The 18,138-nt window shown below is 51.6% G+C and overlaps 1 protein-coding gene across 1 annotated transcript; it reads right to left on the bottom strand.

Moving 5' to 3' along the window:
* Positions 1–30: 30 nt before the first annotated feature.
* GNAI3 (G protein subunit alpha i3) lies at positions 31–15,288 on the bottom strand. Its single transcript, XM_042013688.1, has 8 exons — positions 15,203–15,288; positions 14,960–15,101; positions 13,071–13,228; positions 5,463–5,591; positions 2,761–2,890; positions 2,177–2,330; positions 1,138–1,331; positions 31–946 (listed from the first exon to the last, which is right to left on the bottom strand). Exons 1-7 carry the CDS (start codon positions 15,205–15,207, stop codon positions 1,141–1,143), a joined length of 909 nt encoding a protein of 302 aa, XP_041869622.1. The 5' UTR covers positions 15,208–15,288; the 3' UTR covers positions 31–946; positions 1,138–1,140.
* Positions 15,289–18,138: the final 2,850 nt, after the last annotated feature.

The following is an 18,138-nucleotide window of genomic DNA, read 5'->3' as shown; positions in this document are numbered from 1 at the left end:
GAAAAAGGAAAAATAAAGTGGAGAAAAGGCTACAAGCTTTACTCACCATTTTAATACTGCCAACAAGTCTAACAGATCCAACTGTACACATGACAAACTGGGAAGAGTCTGGATGCAATCATGGATCAGCAAAGGAATGTAGGACTGGTTAGGGATGGCACTATAGGGAAACAGGGATTTGGCACCACACAGACAAAGTAAAGGCATGCTCAGGACAGGGCTGGGCAGGGAGGGCCACGGGAAAGGCAGCACAGAATAATCCACCGTTTTCATCCCAAAAAATGCACAGGAATCAGTGGTTTGGGAGCTTGGGAGCAGCAGTTTTCCCCCCAGCGAGGGCTCAGCTCCTCTTCCCACCGAGCCAGGATTATGCCGAGCACAAATCCCTTCCAATACTGGCATAAAACTGGGCTCAAACCCTCAAACAGAACCTAAACCCTCCTTCTGCTGCAAGGAGCCTTTCCCAAAGCCTGGGGGGGTGCAGGATGGTAACAAATCACACATGGAAAAAAAGCCGAAGCTCTAAGGATCCCTTAGTAGCTGCAGAAATATTAAATCCTGGCCATAGCAAGTGTTAAAAACAAGGAATTCCTGCTAAGAGGAATATTTTCTGCAGGATCTGCTCACATGTGCATAGTTAAGTGATTTTTTTTTTGTTGCTTTTTTTTAATTATTATTATTTTTAAAACAAGGTTTGCAAATAAAGAAATAAAGTTTAGTAAAGTTATAGTTTTCTCGATGGAAAAAAAAAAATAACCTTAAAAACAGACTAGTGGTGGCTTGTTAACCAAAGGAAGAGAGAAAGCTACATATCCAAGGTCTGGAATCCAGCTGGAATCCACCGCACACCCCAGAGATCACGCCGTCCAACGATGCCAGGAGGATCTACTCCCACTACGTGGCTTCACTGTGCCCTAATTCCACATCCCACAGCAACAGAAGGTCCCTAAGACAGAAGGTTGTGCTAAAGAATTCCAGGATTCCACGTGTTCCCTGCTCCTGGGTCATGCTCGTCGCTGTCCCCACGAGGCAGCAGGAGGCTGGGGCTCACCAGGCAGAAACACTGGGAAGGAAACCAGGAATGTAGAAGGGAGCAGAGAGAGCCGTTCCCAGCGGGACACCCGGAGCTGCATTTACCTCTCAGTAGAGCCCACACTCCTTGAGGTTGTTTTTGATGATGACGTCGGTGACGGCGTCGAAGACGAACTGGACGTTCTTGGTGTCGGTGGCGCAGGTGAAGTGGGTGTAGATCTCCTTGGTGTCCTTCCTCCGGTTCAGATCCTCGAACTGGCACTGGATGTAGGCGGCTGCCTCCTCGTACGTGTTGGAGCCTGGAAAGGAAAAGATCCCTGGCTTTGCCCACCAGCTCACGGGAGCTTTTAAGTCCGTATTAAGCTGCTTGCAACCATCTGCCTTAGCCAGCTACAAATCCAAATCCACCATTAACTCCTTCTAGGAGATCTGAGCTCTATTCCCAGCCCCTGGGCAGTGACCTTGGACATGGGATCCAGGGATTGCTGTGTGCTGGGACAGCCACGCTCCACAAAAGTGACAAATCATGGGAATCACGGGCTGGAAGGGACCTTCAAGCCCATTTCATTCCACCCCCTGCCATGAATAGGGACACCCTGCACTACACCAGGTTGCTCCAAGCCTTGTCCAGCCTGGCCTGGAGCACTTGCAGGGACAGGGAATCCACATCTTCTCTGGGAATCAAAGAAATCAACAGGTTTGAAGAGATTGGAAGGGTTTTTTAAACATGTAAATGCCTCGAGCAGTGTCCAGGTAAAGCCTTCCACCTGTGTGGAACCACAGCAGGCATGGGCTCCAGAAGAATCCACGCCAAACACGGACGCTCCAGGGTGGACAGGAGCCAGAGCAGGATGTGGTTAAGTTCCACATCCTCCAAAACTGAATTTAAATGGAATTATTGTCCTAGTAAGGTGTGGAAAAGGAGGAGTGACCTCGATTTGCTGGAGCGCAACACTTTGGGGTTCATATTCCAGGGAAGGACAAAGGTTGTTTCCAAGCACAGCTCTTCCAAGAAAACAAGCTACCAGGTGCCCACTGAACAGGCCAGAGACACTGTCCAGGAGACACAGGCAAGGAATTGGGGGAAAAGTTTGTAACTGATTCTGGGTTGTGTAAGGCTCTGACTCACTCATTCCCGGCCTACCTGTGTACTCCGGGTAGCAGATCGTTAGTGGGCTCTTCTTAATCTTCTCCTCAAACAGGTCTTTCTTGTTCAGGAAGAGGATGATGGAGGTGTCTGTGAACCATTTGTTGTTACAAATGCTGTCAAAGAGTTTCATACTCTCATGCATCCGGTTCTGGAAAAAGAAATCCAATGGGAGAGATGTTAGGGAAGGGTGGGATGGGGGACAGAGGATCTGCTGCACAGGCCAGACTCAAAATTGGGGTGTCACCGCCACATCCTCACTGCCATTGCCCCAGGAGGAGCACAGGGGGACAAGTCACCTCCTCCTGTTCCTTCCTGGAGTGACTCACACGTAGGGAACAAGCCATGAGAACAACTCCAGGCACCTCCCAGCAACCAGGACGGTGGAAAACCTCATTGATGGGTTGTGTTTATCACTTTGTGGGGCAAGATTCCACCGGCTGATCCAAGGAGTGCTTGTCCTTGCAGCTCTCAGACAATTTAACAGGAGGAATATGCCAGGAACATTCCAGCCTGCTGCAGGATGGAGCTAGGATGCTCCCAGCTCCCTTCCATGCAGCCATAAACCCCACATCACGCACCATCTCCTCGTCCTCAGCCAGCACGAGGTCGTAGTCGCTCAGGGCCACGCAGAAAATGATGGCTGTCACTCCCTCGAAGCAGTGGATCCACTTCTTCCGCTCTGAGCGCTGCCCTCCCACGTCGAACATCCTGGCAGAGGCGGGAGAAGCGGCTCAGGAGCTGAGCACACCCCTCCTGCCTGGCCCCCGTGGCGTTCCCAAGGATGGGGAAGGCTGAGCAGCAGCTTGGGAACACGCAGGGTTTCAGGAGCTTCCCTCGGGAGAGGGGGTTTTAAAATTCCCATCTTGGGAGAGGGGATTTTAAATCAGAATTCTCTATTTTCTTTCAAGCCAGGGTGGATAGAGCTTGCAGCAACCTGGGCTAGTGGAAGGTGTCCCTGCCTGTCTGGTTCCAGGTGTCCCCGGATGAGATTTAACATCCCTTCCAAGCCAAACCATTCCACGACTCTGGTTTTCAGCAGGAAGAACTGGAAGCTACCATCCAGAGCTCTGCTGATTTTGTTCTCTCTCCTATTTCCTTAGCAACAACCCATTTGCTTGACTGGACTCCAAACACCTTCTCACAGCGCTTCCAGGGAAATGGATTATCGGGAACACGCTACACCTGCAAGCTCCTGCTGGGACCCAGGAAGAAATTAATGGGGTTAAGAAATAATTTCATGTATTAAAAAATAATCTGAGGTACTGGAGGTTAAAGGCTGTGCAGCTGCTTACAGGATTTCTGTAAAAATTAAATTAATTTCTAATTAAATAGGAATTTGTGTCACAGGTAGTTCCAGCCCCCTGCTCATCCAAATATTTTGATGAAAGCCCAGGATTGAGATTTAATTAAATCAAGTTAATATCTGAGTTATTAAGTCATAGATATTGATTTGTTCCCAGAGCAGACAAGGAGCTGTCCAGGGGAGAATTTAATGATACTGAACTAACTCCCATCTCCTATTTAACCCTCTGGTCTAGAAGGAAAGATGGAAATCCCTGTGAGGATCCAGGATATTTACATGGCTGGAATCATTTGCCCTTAGCACAGAGAGATCCATGAAGGAAGAGCATCCCTGACAACTCAGCTCATCCCAATTCCAGTCACTGCAGCTTCCCCATCCCATTATTAATGGCTGAGATGGAATATCAAGGCAGAGCTGGCAGCACCAGGGTTTCCCAAGGATTAATGCTTCCCTTTGTGGAGCAAATCCCTCCAGGACAGCACCTCGCCCTGCACATGATCGATGGCTCCGGGTGGGATCAGGAAGGAGGGTGGAGATGATTAAAGGAACACACTGGAGATGCTAATCCTGATCCATCACCACGAGAAGACAAGTTATTCCTTGGATGGACCAGAAGCTGCATAAATAAATCGATGATGCCGAGTATTTTGGCATTTTTGTTAAAAATGTTCTTAAATTGCACAGTTCAGAAGCCAAAATGCTGCTCTCCCAAAAACTGTGCAAAAGTTTCCTTCTCCAGAGGAGACCATGGAGATGCTCCAAGGACTGGAGCCCCTCTGCTCTGGAGCCAGGCTGGGAGAGCTGGGAAGGAGAAGGCTCCAGAGAAACCTGAGAGTCCAGTGCCTAAAGGGGCTCCATGAGAGCTGGAGAGGGACTTGGGACAAGGTCCTGGAGGGACAGGACACAGGGAATGGCTTCCCACTGCCAGAGGGCAGGGTTAGATGGGATATTGGGAAGGAATTCTCCCCTGTGAGGGTGGGGAGGCCCTGGCACAGGGTGCCCAGAGCAGCTGTGGCTGCCCCTGGATCCCTGGAAGCATCCAAGGCCAGGTTGGACGGGGCTTGGAGCAATGTGGGACAGTGGAAGGTGTCCCTGCCCATGGCAGGGGTGGGACTGAATGGGATTTAAGATCCCTTCCAATCCAAACCAGTCTGGGATCCTGTTAAAACCCTTGGATTTTGCTGCAACTCCATCAGAGCGTTTCACAGCCCATTTATAAAGAAGCCAACAAACGCTTTTCAGGAACACGAACAGGAAAGGCTCCAAACCATTGGCACAGACAGAGGGAATGGGGCTGAGCCACAGGCACTGCGCTGTCCTACACCCAGCCTCCGGCACTGAAGTGCCCTGGGGCTCCAGCTGCTTGTCAGGAGCACACGTGGGATCTGAAGCGAGGAATTCCTAAGCAGCAGGAAGGGGAGCTACAGGGATCCAAGGTGAGGAAGGAGGGATGCAGCCTCAGCATACGGAGGCAGTGGGAGCCGCTCTGAGGTTAGAGGAAGCTCGTTAGTGACATGTAAAGGGACACTGCCAGGAGCAGGCTGGATCCACAGCCTGGCAGGGACTGGATCAGCAGAGGGGACAGGAAAGTCCCAGCCCCTGCAGTGCCAGGCACAGGCTGGCAATTCCAAGAGGAACACATGGAGCACACCATGCATCCCGGAGCCACAGCCTGGCTGCAGGCACGCCTCGGTTCCTCTGCTCCGAGGAAAGGGTTAAACTCAAACTCAAACTCCAGTCAGTGTCCTTTTAGTATTATTTTTGGGATTGGATCCTGGAAACGAGCAGTCAGTACCTGTGTCTGCGATTCCAACATAAAAGCAGCTGAAAAGAACAGAAGGCAAATCAAAGTCAAACCGGTCTCTCCAGTGAGCGCCGCCAGCGGAGAGGGATAACGGAGGGAAGGAGGACAGTTAAACCAGGAGCAAGTGTGGGATGTGCCCCCAGCACGGGGCACGGGCAGAGCCCCTCACTCACTTGAAATACAGGTCCTTGAAGGTGAAGTGAGTCTCCACGATTCCTGTAGTTTTCACTCTGGTCCGCAGCACATCCTGCTGAGTGGGAATGTAGGTCGGCTGGGATATTCTATCCAAGTCATTTAGGTAACTAAACCAGAAGAGACAACACAAGAGGCTTTTTTTAGTCGGCTGCCTCACCATGAATCTTTTATAAACTGCAGAACAAAGCACAGAATTTATTTATCTCCCTCACACAGCACAGCCATGGAAGCAAACAACCCCCCTGGGCTGTCCTGAGGGATGTTTTGGGGGTTTGGGGATTTTAACCCCTCCCTGGATGACCTTGGAGGTGGTGCTGGTGGAGCTGAGCTGGCTGGGGAGGGCAGGGAGGGAATGCAGAGCCGTGCCAGGGCTGGATTTCCCAGGGCAATCCACAGTCAAGGTCTCTCGCTTCAAAGCACAAGGCAATAAATCCAAGGGTTTGCTGTTAAAGGCAGGGATGCGTCAAAGGAGCCGGGAGGGAGGGATGAAGCCTTAAAAACCATCCCAAACCAGGCAGATCCAGTCACCTCCTTCCCCAACAAGCTGACACAACACTCTCTGAGGATACAGCCCCGAAGGAAGCCACATCCTTGCAGCAATTTTCCCATCAAGACCCCAGCTAATTCCAGCCCCAGCACATTCCTCTTGGAGTTCAGCTCTCAGGCACACCGGCACGAGGCATAGATGATCCCCAGCAGGATCAGAAATCCCACTCCAGCCAGCAACACCCCTGAGCTCATCTTCCCTCCAGGCTCAGCCTCCTGCTTTCACAAAGATGACAGGGATCCTACAGCTCTGCTGGGATGGCACAGGCCTTACTCTTTCTCCAGAGCAGGTTTTAATCAGCACAGCCCTGTGTCACTGGGAGGATTCAGGGGCACGAGGGCTCTGATGGGTGTAATAAACCCTCCCAGAACACACATTATTATCACAGATCCATTGTCAGCCAGGAATCGCTTCTTCCCATGTGCCTGGAAGCTGTGCTAGGAACCCCAGCAACACATCCCTCCTCCACCAGCTCCAGCACATCCCTGGCCAGGACTGCCAGGATTTGCAGAGCCCTGCCTTGTTTCTAAACCCCAGATCCCAATGATCTGCCAGGACCTGCCCGGTGCCACGGGGCTTTTCCCACAGAGCTGGCATCTGAGAGTGGATTTAGTGCAGGAAGAGCCAGTCCTCTCATCCCTCCCTCAGCTCCAAAGGGACGGCAGGTCTGAGCTGCTCTGTGACCAGGGTTGAGCCTGGCTTTAGTTTCGGTTTAGTAAAACACGAATTGGAAGGTATTTACCTTCCAGAGCTTCTACCAAGGAATATTTCTGCTGAGGAAGTCACATGCACAGATTTTTTTTCTCCTCTCTCTCTCCTACCAGCTTAAGTTGATCTGAGCTGCAATGGATCAAAAGCCAGTGGGAATGCTAAGAACTGACCCAGCAGCTCCTCAAAGCCTGGCTTTGGTACAGGTCACACCACCGATGTGATAAATCATGGAATCATTTGGGTTGGAAAAGACCTTTAAGATAGAGTCCAACTTATCCCAGCACTGCCAAGCCCAAGCTGAAGCTATAAAGCACCTGCTCCCAACAGTCAGTTGGAAGTTTGGGCACTGAAAAGGGTGTAATTCCTAATTCAGGCTTTTGGAGCAGCCAGGGAGGAGGGAATGGATCTGGCAAACTCCCACCAAACAAACTCGATCAGGGAATAAGGTGTATCAGATTCAGTGGTGCTGCCTGAAACAATAAAGTTTGCCAGACTAATTCCAGGGAGATCTAAAGGGCAAATCCCACGGAAAGATAAGCAGCTGGAAAACCCAGCAAAGGGGATTTCTGGGAAACCCTGGAAGCCCTGCCAAGTGTGGGCAGAGGAAGCAGCTCTGTCCTCCCAAAAATCCAGGCTGCGGAGCCCAGCTAGTGCCACTTGTATTTCAGATTAAGTGGAACTTGAAAAAGACACTCCAAAAAGCTGGAAAAGCACACTCTGAATTTCCTTGCTCCCAGTGACTCCTGGCCCCGGCTGCCACAGTCAGACTGCTCCCAGTCAGAGACACCCCTCACAAACAGCTCTGAGAACAAACACAGACCTTGCTGTGCCTCTCCTCATCCCACACATTTCCAATCCCTTCCCACCACCTCCTTCACCTCCATATGCTGAGGCTGCATCTCTCCTTCCCCCCTTGGATCCCTGTGTTTACAGAGCCAGCTATTCCTCATCCTTCAACACCACAAGCTTCCAAAAAGCCAATTTAGGTTTGTTTTCCTTATTTTTTCATGCTTAAAATGAGGCCCTGAGTACAAAAAAGTGCTGATCAAACCTACAGTGGCACTCATTTGTCCTGCTGACTCTCCAAGCATTCCTGGGACAACCTATGTGTGCAGAGATCATCAAATCCCAGAATTCCAGGATGGTTTGGGTGGGAAGAGACCTTAAAGCCCATCTCTTTCCACCCCTGCCATGGGCAGGGACACTTCCCACTATCCCAGGTTGCTCCAAGCCCTGTCCAACCTGGCCTTGGACACTGCCAGGGATCCAGGGGCAGCCACAGCTTCTCTGGGCACCCTGTGCCAGGGCCTGCCCACCCTCACAGGGAGGGATTTCTCCTCAATATCCCATCTATCCCTGCCCTCTGGCAGTGGGAAGCCGTTCCCCCTTGTCCTGTCACTCCAGGCCCTTGGCTGAAGCCCCCCTCCAGCTTTAGGTACTTGAAGGAGCTCTAACATCTCCCTGGAGCCTTCTCTTCTCCAGGCTGTACATTCCCAGCTCTCTGATCACGCTGTATTGGGAATTTCAGTCTGATCAGGAAACGTGCCAGCTCCAGTCCTGTCTCATCCCACACCCAGACAGCTCTAGGAAGCACCGATGGCAGGACAGGGACGCTGGGATGTGGACAAGGAAGATAACAGAGCTCCTCCCCTCATTATCCTGCTCACAGCAACCTTGGAATGGTGATTTCCCGTACAATTCACTCCTTTTGGTGCTAGGAGGAAGGATTTCAAAGGCACAAATAGCTCTGAAAGTCCTTAAGGGGGGAAGGAGGGAGAGGAGGAGGGGAAAAAGAGGAAGGGGGGGAAAGAGGGGAGGAAAAAAGGGGAGAGGAAAAAAGGGGATGGAAGAGGAGGGGAGGGATAAAAGACGAGGGGGAAAAAGAGAAGGAGGGAAAAAAAGGAGGGGGGGGGGAAAGGAGGGGAGGAAAAAAACCCACTTAGAAATAATCTAGGTTTTATCCAGCATCATGTCAGGGAATTCAGGCCAGAAGTGGCATTTGGGAACACGAAGAGACCTGCAGGAGTAGATGAAGGCTGATCAGGAACTGTGCTAATTGCCCGTGAGACTGCAGATAATTACCTACAGGCTGGGATCTGCCTGAATTCTGGGAAAAGTATCAAAACTAGGAACGAAAACACTTTAAAGCGTTATGTGCTTGGTGACATTTCCAAGTATCTTGAAAATCTGGAGATGTGTGAAACGGAAATATCCTTCACATTCACCCTGCTGCACCCTGAACAGGGGTTTAGATGGGATATGGGGAAGGAATTCCTCCCTGTGAGTGTGGTGAAGCCCTGGAATGGAATGCCCCGAGAAGCTGTGACTGCCCCATCCCCAGAAGTGGCCAATGCCAGACTGGACAGGGCTTGGAACAACCTGGGATAGTGGAAGGTGTGTCCCTGCCATGGCAGGGGGTGGAATGGGATGGGTTTTAAGGTCCCTTAATCCTGGGATTCCATGATTCTGGAGCCAGGCTGAGAGAGCTGGGAATACTCAGCCTGGAGAAGAGAAAGCTCCAGGGATGGAGACCTCAGAGGCCCTTCCAGGGACTAAAGGGGCTCCAGGAGAGCTGGAGAGGGACTGGGGACAAGGGCATGGAGTGACAGGACAGGAGGGAATGCCTTCCCACTGCCAGAGGGCAGGGTTAGATGGGATCTTGGGAAGGAATCCTTCCCTATGAGGGTGGGGAGGCCCTGGCACAGGGTGCCCAGAGCAGCTGTGGCTGCCCCTGGATCCCTGGGAGTGCCCAAGGCCAGGTTGGACAGGGCTTGGAGCACCCTGGGACAGTGGAAGGTGTCCTTGCCCAGTGGAATGAGATTGGATTTAAGTTCCCTTTCCCAGCTGTGCACAGAGGTCCCAAATGCTTCCCCACGGCCCTGGCTGGAGGCAGGAGCTGGGAGCCACGGAGCCACTGCTCACGTCAGAGGGAAAGACAAATGGGAAGTTGCAAAAAGGAGAGTTAAAAAAAGAAATGTTTGCAATATTCCACAAAACCCAGGGTGGCTCCAGGGGGCTTTAGCAGACTGTGCTGGGAAAGGCACTGAGCATTTCCACATCAACAGCCTGGACCAGGAGCTACTCAAGTGTTCTTTTTAAGACAAGAAAAAGGAAGAAAACATGGAAAACACTATGATTCCAGGAGAAATTGTTTGGATTAGTGTTATCCTCCACCCCCTCTCCTCCCACACCACCTCCAGCCTGCCAGGGCAGTGCTCCGACAGGCAGGATCTCTGCCTGCACAAGGGAAAGGGCTCAGTGATGCAGGAAACAGCAGGAAGGGGAATTTTTGGAACAATTCCCTGCTGAAATGCTCAGCTCTCTGCCACAGCACCCCTGCTCTTGATGCCACCTGATTTTCACAAGCAGTTACTTGTCTGTTCCTCTCTTCCTCCATTCCACGTGTCTCAGCCCCAGAATCTGATGCGGAGCCAGAACTGGTCTGGAAGCACAGCACAAAACTGGATTTCAGCTGGAAAACCAGCAAATGGGGCATGGATTTAATGGCTGCTCACCCTGAGGTTTCAGTGCTGTTTGCAGGAGATAATGAAAGGAACAGGGAAGTGAAATTCCCAAGAGAAGTGGGACAAAGCCTACACCATCCCAGCACAAAAAGGGATGCAGGACATCCATCCCTGGTGGTCAGGCACTGGAACAGCTCCCCAGGCAATGGTCACAGCCTCAAGGCTGCCAGAGCCCAAGGAGCATTTGGACAATGCTCTCATCCATGGAACAAAATCCCTTCAAACACAGGGTGGGATTTGGGGATGTCCTGTGCAAGGCCAGGAGTTGGACTTGATGATCCTTGTGGGTCCCTTCCAGCTCAGGATATTCCATGATTCTAAGCGTGGAGAAGGAAATTAATTGGGGAACACAAGAGATAAGGCAGGTCAGGAGCCATGTGCTGAGGGGAAGGAAAACCCAGGGAATTCTGCAAGTCCGGTGGAAGATCCAGCCCTTTACCAGCGTGAACTTGCTGTGAAGAAATGAACCCACTGGCAGCATTTCCCAACCACGAAGTTGCCGAGCTACAGATGCACAATAACATTGGTTTGGTGCAACTTCCTGTGGTTTTGGGACAGGAAGCTGAATTTTCTGGGGCACTTCTCAGGAAATGCCTGGGTGGCTCATCCCAGGTGCAATGTCCCCATCCCAGGCTGTGCCAGCTCCTGGCAGCAGCCACACCTGCACCTGGACATGGGTGGGTGGCAAATATCCAGAAACGGGAAGAACCCTCCAAAATCCCACCCCTGGAAGGCAGTTGGGTCAAGCAGGTACCTACAAAAGCAGGGTAACACCCTCTTTTCCCCATCTGCTCCTTTTCTCCAGCTGCCTTCATCCTCCTCCTCTTCCAAAGCCATCCAGACGCACACCAAGGTTCCTCCTTCAGCTCCATTCCTGCTCTCTGCCCAAGTCCTTCATCTTTCCTCCTCTTCTTCACATCTTTCCATTAAATCATTCCTTCCTTTCCCCCTCCTCATCAATCTTCCCTCCCTTGGAACCTGGCCTTCCTCCTTTCCTGCTGCAAAGGCATGCACAAATCCAAGAAGTCTCCTGTCAGCCCTTCCCTTGATACAAACCCCTGCCAAGGTGCTGCAAATTTAGAAGGATTCTGCCTTATTTTCAAGCTTAAATATGCTCTGAACAGCAAAACCCTGCAGGCAGTGAGCTGTGGCACAGCTAAAGCTTCTCCACAATGCTCTTCCCAACTCATTTTTCCAAGGTTTAAAGCTTAAATGGAGATGAGTTTTAAGCTAGAAATGCTGAACCCCAAGATCACCTTTCAGGGTGTCAAATATTTGTTGTAGAGACACCAAGAATGTGAGTTTAAAAAGAAAAGAGGGGAAAAACCCAACAACTGTTTTACTCATTAAAGAAACAATTTCCCTTTCCTGCACTAACCTGCCCTTGGAAAAAGATCAGGCATTTCATCAAAAATTCCATTAGCAGCCTGTTTATCTACTTGGAACCTTCCAGGTGTTCTACAGCTGTGTTGATTTTAGGACCAGGACAAGAAGATTTTAGAATCAGAACAGTTTAGAGACAGCATTGCCTGTGAGGTGCCAGGCACAGGGACAGGAGGAAAGGGAAAGCTGTAAGGAGAAAACTGGGAATATTGACCTGCCAGGTGAGGAGATCCCATTTCAGAAATTGCTGAATGTCAGGAAAGTGGCAGTTTAAGTTTTAGGAGTGTTGCTCCCCTGTGCAGGGACAATGGAGGTGACACAGCTGAGAACTCGCCACTTCCACAGAATCCCAGAAACACTGAGCTTGGAAAAGACCTCCAGGATCATGGAGTCCAACCACTGACCTTGTCACCAGACCAGAACAGAGCACTGAGTGCCACATCCAGTTGTTCCATGAACATCTCCAGGGATGGGAACTCCAAACCTCCCTGGGCAGCCCCTGCCAAGGCCTGAGCACCCCTTCCATGCAGAAATTCCTGCTAATGTCCACCCTGAGCCTCCCCTGGCCCAGCCTGAGGCCGTTCCTTCTCCTCCTGTCCCTGTTCCCTGGGAGCAGAGCCCGACCCCCCCGGCTGCCCCCTCCTGTCAGGGACTTGTGCAGAGCCACAAGGTCCCCCCTGAGCCTCCTTTGCTCCAGCCTGAGCCCCTTTCCCAGCTCCCTCAGCTGCTCCTGGGGCTCCAGACCCTTCCTCAGCTCTGTTCCCTTCCCTGGTCACGCTCCAGCCCCTCAATGTCCTTCTTGTCATGAGAAACCCAAAACTGACCCCAAGATTGGGGGTGGGGCCTCAGCAATGCCCAGCGCAGGGGACGGGCACTGGATGTTCCTGATCCAAGCCAGGTGCCTTTGGCCTCTTGTCCCCCTGGGCACATCTGGGCTCATGTCCACCTTCACACAAGATGCCAAGTTTCTTCCATGAAACCAGCACATTTGTCAAAAATCACATTTTTCAAAATTAGATTAAATCCCTCCCTGTGAGGGTGGGGAGGCCCTGGCACAGGCTGCCCAGAGCAGCAGTGGCTGCCCCAGCCCTGGAAGTGTCCAAGGCCAGGTTGGACAGGGCTTGGAGCACCCTGGGCTAGTAGAAGGTGTCCGGGCCCATGGCAGGGGTGGAACGAGACCTCTAAGGTCCCTCCCAACCCAAACCATCCAGGATTAAATTCACCAAGGCACAAAACAAGGAATGTGGGGTTTTCCCCAACGCTCCATAGAGGGAAGACAAACAGCACCACATCCCCCTGTGAGCCCAGCCCAGCGCAGACAGGACCTTCCCACCCAGTCCCACCCCGCTCCAGCCACACCGGCCCCTTCTGCACCATGCTGGGAGCTGGGAAGAGCCCAGGAGCTGCTAATGGTTCCTTACTAGGATGCAGAATCGTTCAGCTGGTATTCCCTGGATCTGCTGAAGCAGGCCTGCACTCCAGGGTCTCTCCAGAGCCGTTTGATGACTCCAGCCAGCTCAGCCGTCATCATTCCCTCCTCCGCGCTCCCTGCCAGCATGAACAGCTGCCGGGCATCGTCCTGCAGGACAGAGAACGCATCATTTGGGATGTCCATCCACTGAGACCTTCCCCTTCCTGGCACCAACAGCAAGGTTCAACATCTTGGGATCTAATTAATCACTGTTCTAATTAATCACCGTCCAGTCCATCCAGTTTTCTCCCAAAAGTCATGGAGTTGTTGACCTCCTGCAGCCAGAAAGGGAAGTTTTGGGGAAGACGCTCCAGGCTGTGGGGTGAGATGCCCTGATCAGAGATGGCCACAGCACTTCCATGGGGATCACAGCTCCGAAGGCACCATTCCCATCAAAACCATGGGGTTTCAGTGATTTGGTGCAATGTTCCAGAGAAAAGGTGGGAATGCTGATGTGCTACTCCAGACCAACGAACTGAACTGGAGGTTTTACCTGGAAAACCTCTGTTGGCGTGGCACAGCACAGGGAAAAGGGAAAGAAAGTGAGTTCTGAGAGATGATGGGATCAAAGCTTTGAGGATTTGCCTTTTGCTGCTAGAGCTGTCGGAAGTGAGGGAGACTGACTCCTTAATAAAACATCTCATCAGGAGATGGGATGGACTGATCAGGATCTGAGCATGAAAAATCCCCCTCAGAAGCCAGCGCAGGACCTGGCTCTTGTCCAAGTTATCCAGTGGATTAGGACAGGGAACCCCACACTGCCCCAAAGCCTCCTCTGCTTTTATTCCTACCCTGATCAGACCTGTCAGGTCCTTGTGGGAGCTGTGAGAGACCTTCCACTATCCCAGGATTCTCCTCCTAACACTGGCTCCTCTCCCCTGAGCCCCAAACCCCCCTGGGCATGTGCCAAGCTCAAGGTGCTGATCCCAAATCCACTTTATTGAGGTGTTAACAGCCAAAATGCAGAGGGACCCCAGTTCTGGATCTGTGTAGGTCACTCCATGGTTTTATGCATTTGGCTATTCTTGGCCTTTTCCTGGGAAAGCATGGCAAGGTTTTTGCCCTTCAGGATGGCAAAAATTCACGGCACTCAGCTCTTGTGAAGCCACCTCAGCATGGGCAGAAAACTGAGAAAGGACTTGGAGTCAGCATCCTCCCCGTTCCAGCTCCAAGATCCCAACTCGGCTTCGACAAGCACCAGGAAAGGTGGAAGAGAACTCCAGGAGGATTTGGAGCAGCAGCTGGACAACAGCCTGGGGTGAACATGTGAGTGCAGATGTGCCCTTTGGCCAGGACTTGGAATCATAAATCCAAAATAAATACCATAAATTCGAACCATCCGGGGCTCGAGCAACTGTAGCACGAGGCAGAACAGTCACAGTGCAGCCCTGTGCTGACACAATTCCTTTCTCCTGCACATTTCCAGGAGTCCCTAGTTCCCACTCTGTGCCTTTCCCACCACCACAAGGATCAAGGCTTCCTGACTTCCAGCTCAAAGTGCTGGACACAAATGCAAGAAGCAGGCCAGGGAATGCGCAGAGTTAGATGGGAGAGGAAAAGCAGGGCCTCAAACCTCCCAAAATTTCAAACTCAAAATTCCCAAAAATTCAAATAATTTAGAGAAAGATTTTAAGACTTCTTAAAATTTTTTGAGCATTCAAACTACTAAGGATTCTTACCCAAAACCTCAGTAAAACACTGATGCTTTGTACTGACAATACACTAAAGTTATGACAGGTTTTTTGATACTTTATCTTGTAACAAATGTATTCTGCCCCGGACTGAAATTCCAGGATTCATTAACACAATTCAGACAAAGGAAATAAATGGAATACTCACTGCTCTGGCAACTTCTCCAAAGTCTATCTTTAGCCTCCCCATGGCTCTGATGATGGCTATGATGGATTGGATGGTGTTGCTGTACACAACCACTTTATACTGTTTGCATTCCTCCTCTGAGTAGCCATCCTCATGGATAATCCTGGAAGAACACCAGGTTATTATTCCCAAGCCAAACCAGAAGGGCACCACACATTTCTTATCCCATCTCACACAAAAACAGAGGTTCCAGCCTGCACTCACTTCATCTGCTTCACGATGGTACTTTTCCCAGACTCTCCAGCACCTGAAAAGCATGAAAAACATCCAGTTAACCATATGAAACTGAAAGGAAAAGCAGGATGTGCTTTTTCCAGTTCCCACAGAGAAGTTGATGGGGTCTGGAGTAGGATATTCCTCGTGCATTGCTGTGGGTAGCAGAGTTCCACCGTACTGTCCCGGCAGATCCTTCCTGGATTTTATTTACAGATGCCAACAGTCACCATGAGTTCATCTGCTAAAAAACCCTGGAATTTCTCAATTTCCAGAGGTCAACAAAGGCAGCCAGCAGGGAGACAGGTCTGAAGAACTGGGATGAGGATTTATCCAACAGAGCAGCTCCCATCCCTCACTCCAGGCCAAGACAGCCAAAGTGCATCAGCATCCGCAGATGCTCTCACCATTACTGAGCTGGACAGGAAAGGACTTAAACAACCAGGAGGGAAGCGACCTCTGGCACGGGCTAATTTCCAGGTGAAATCTCAGAGCTGCAGGTATGTCTGCATCCCAACAGCCTTCCTTCAAGGAATGTCAACAATACCTGGCTTCCAAACCTCTGCAGAGCTGGGGGGGCAGTTATCCCTGGGGGTGTGGGGGTCAGTTATCCCTAGAGGGGGGTCAGTTATACTGGGGAGGTCAGTAATCCCTTGAAGAAGGGTCACTTATCCCTAGAGGGGGGGGGTCAGTTATCCCTAACTGCAAAAAACCAGCAAGTTCCCTGTTTTCCCTAGTTTTTTGTCCCAGATCCCAGAGCACTCCCAAACCAAGTCCCTCCTGTATGGCTCAGGGCAGTGGACACCTGGGATTCCAAACCCTCAGTTATCCTGGTTGATGGAGCCAAGCAGAGCTGCCCACATGCCTGTCCCAGCTGGGAGCGTGCCTAAGGCAGGCATGGTGCTCCTGAAGTCAGCAGAACTCCAGGACTTCACCTCATGTGGCAGCAGGAGCTCAGCACCAAGGAGCTGGCTCTGCCACTGCCTCAGGGCTCCTCGGCCTCAAGACTCCCCAAGCTACACAGCTGGGCTGGCTGCAGGCAAGGAATGATGCTGGACCTGCTTGGATTTGGACAGATGACTCAGGCGAGCGCAGATACAATAAAACACCCGTAGAATTCCAGACTGGTTTGGGTTGGGAGGGACCTTAAATCCCATCCTGTTCCACCCCCTGCCATGGGCAGGGACACCTTCCACTCTCCCAGGTTGCTCCAAGCCCCATCCAACCTGGCCTTGGGCACTGCCAGGGATCCAGGGGCAGCCACAGCTGCTCTGGGCACCCTGTGCCAGGGCCTGCCCACCCTCATAGGGAAGGATTCCTTCCCAATATCCCCTCTAAGCCTGCTCTTTGTCAGTGGGGAAGCCATTCCCCCTCATCCTGGCACTTCAGGCCCTTGTCCAAAGTTCCTCTCCAGATCTCCTGAAGCCCCTTTAGATCTCAGGTCTCCCTGGATCCTTCCCTTCTCCAGACTGAACATTCCCAGCTCTCCCAGAGCAGCTCAGTGTTTGTGGTCAGGTATGAAAACATTAACACTCTGTGGACTCAGCACTTCCACCCTGGGAGGAGACAAAGCCTCATTTTTATTTCCCACGGCCACTCTCCACATTCCCTGTGATTTCCAATCTCCCGTGTCCCCAAACAGCCCCGAATTCAGACTGAGAAGGGACTTTTGACATGACCTCTCTGGTTCTGCCCTCTCAGCATCACATTCACTGTCATTTCCTCCTTAGATTATCCCAAAATAATCTCCCACTGCAGCCAAGCTGTTCTACCTGTCACCAACCCCATCAGATCCGACCCTGCCAATACAACGCTAATTCCAACCAGATTCCTTTAACCTCTTCCCTTCCCCCCTCAACCCCAAACACTGCTGGGTAGAGCAGCAATTCCCCTCTCCAAGGTTACTCTCACCTTACTACAAAAGGATGAGCAGAGGGAGAAAGTAGGAACCCACATCCTCCGAACTGTCTCCTCACTAACACACAACCCCAAACTGGCTCCTCAGCCATGGCCAAGCAGTGAGTTGTTATTCCTAAAGAAGTTTTTCCTGTTGTTCCAGGTTCTCTCTCTCAGGCAAGAGCCACCCAGACAAGGCACCTCATTAACACTCACTGAAAAACATCTCCCCTCCAGCTCCAGCTCTGGAATTGAAGGCTGGAGCTCCTGCTGGGATGGCCCAGGAGATGGGCAATGCCGGGAAAAGAAGGGATTAACACTGCCCATGTCTAGGCTGACACAGAGGAACAGCTTCCCACTGACAAAAGGAGGATTAGATGAGAAAATTGGGAAGAAATTCCATGAGGGTGGCGAGACCCTGGCACAGGTTTCCCAGAGAGGCAGTGGCTGCCTCATCCCTGGAAGCAACCTGGTTTAGAAGGTGTGCCCACGGCAGGGGGTGAGATGAGCTTTAAGGTCCCTTCCCACCCAAACAGTCCCGGGATTCCGTGATTCTGGAGACCCTCTGTTCTGGAGGCAGGCTGGGAGAGCTGGTGGTATCCAGCCTGAAGAAGAGAAGGCTCCAGGGATGGAGACCTTAGAGCACCTTCCAGTGCCTAAAGGAGCTCCAGGAGAGCTGGAGAGGGACTTGGAACAAGGACCTGGAAGGACAGGACAGGAGGGAATGGCTTCCCACTGCCCGAGGGCAGGGTTAGATGGGATATTGGGAAGATGGGAATTCCTCCCTGTGAGGGTGGGGAGGCCCTGGCACAGGGTGCCCAGAGCAGCTGTGGCTGCCCCTGGATCCCTGGCAGTGTCCAAGGCCAGGCTGGACAGAGCTTGGAGCACCCTGGGATAGTGGAAGATGTCCCTGCCCATGGCAGGGGGGGTGGAATGGGATGACTGGAAGGTCCTCTCACTCCACTCCAGCCAACCACTCCCCATTTTACTCATCCTTTCTGGACCTAATTTCAACATCTCTGGGTCTCACT

This window comes from Corvus kubaryi, unplaced genomic scaffold (assembly GCF_017639235.1).
Source record: "Corvus kubaryi isolate FWS band 111438036 unplaced genomic scaffold, C.kubaryi_AGA036_p1.0 split1-37355, whole genome shotgun sequence".
Classification (NCBI taxonomy): Eukaryota; Metazoa; Chordata; class Aves; order Passeriformes; family Corvidae; genus Corvus; species Corvus kubaryi.
The sequence above is the reverse complement of the archived record's forward strand: the minus strand, read 5'-3'. Positions and strand labels throughout refer to the sequence as shown.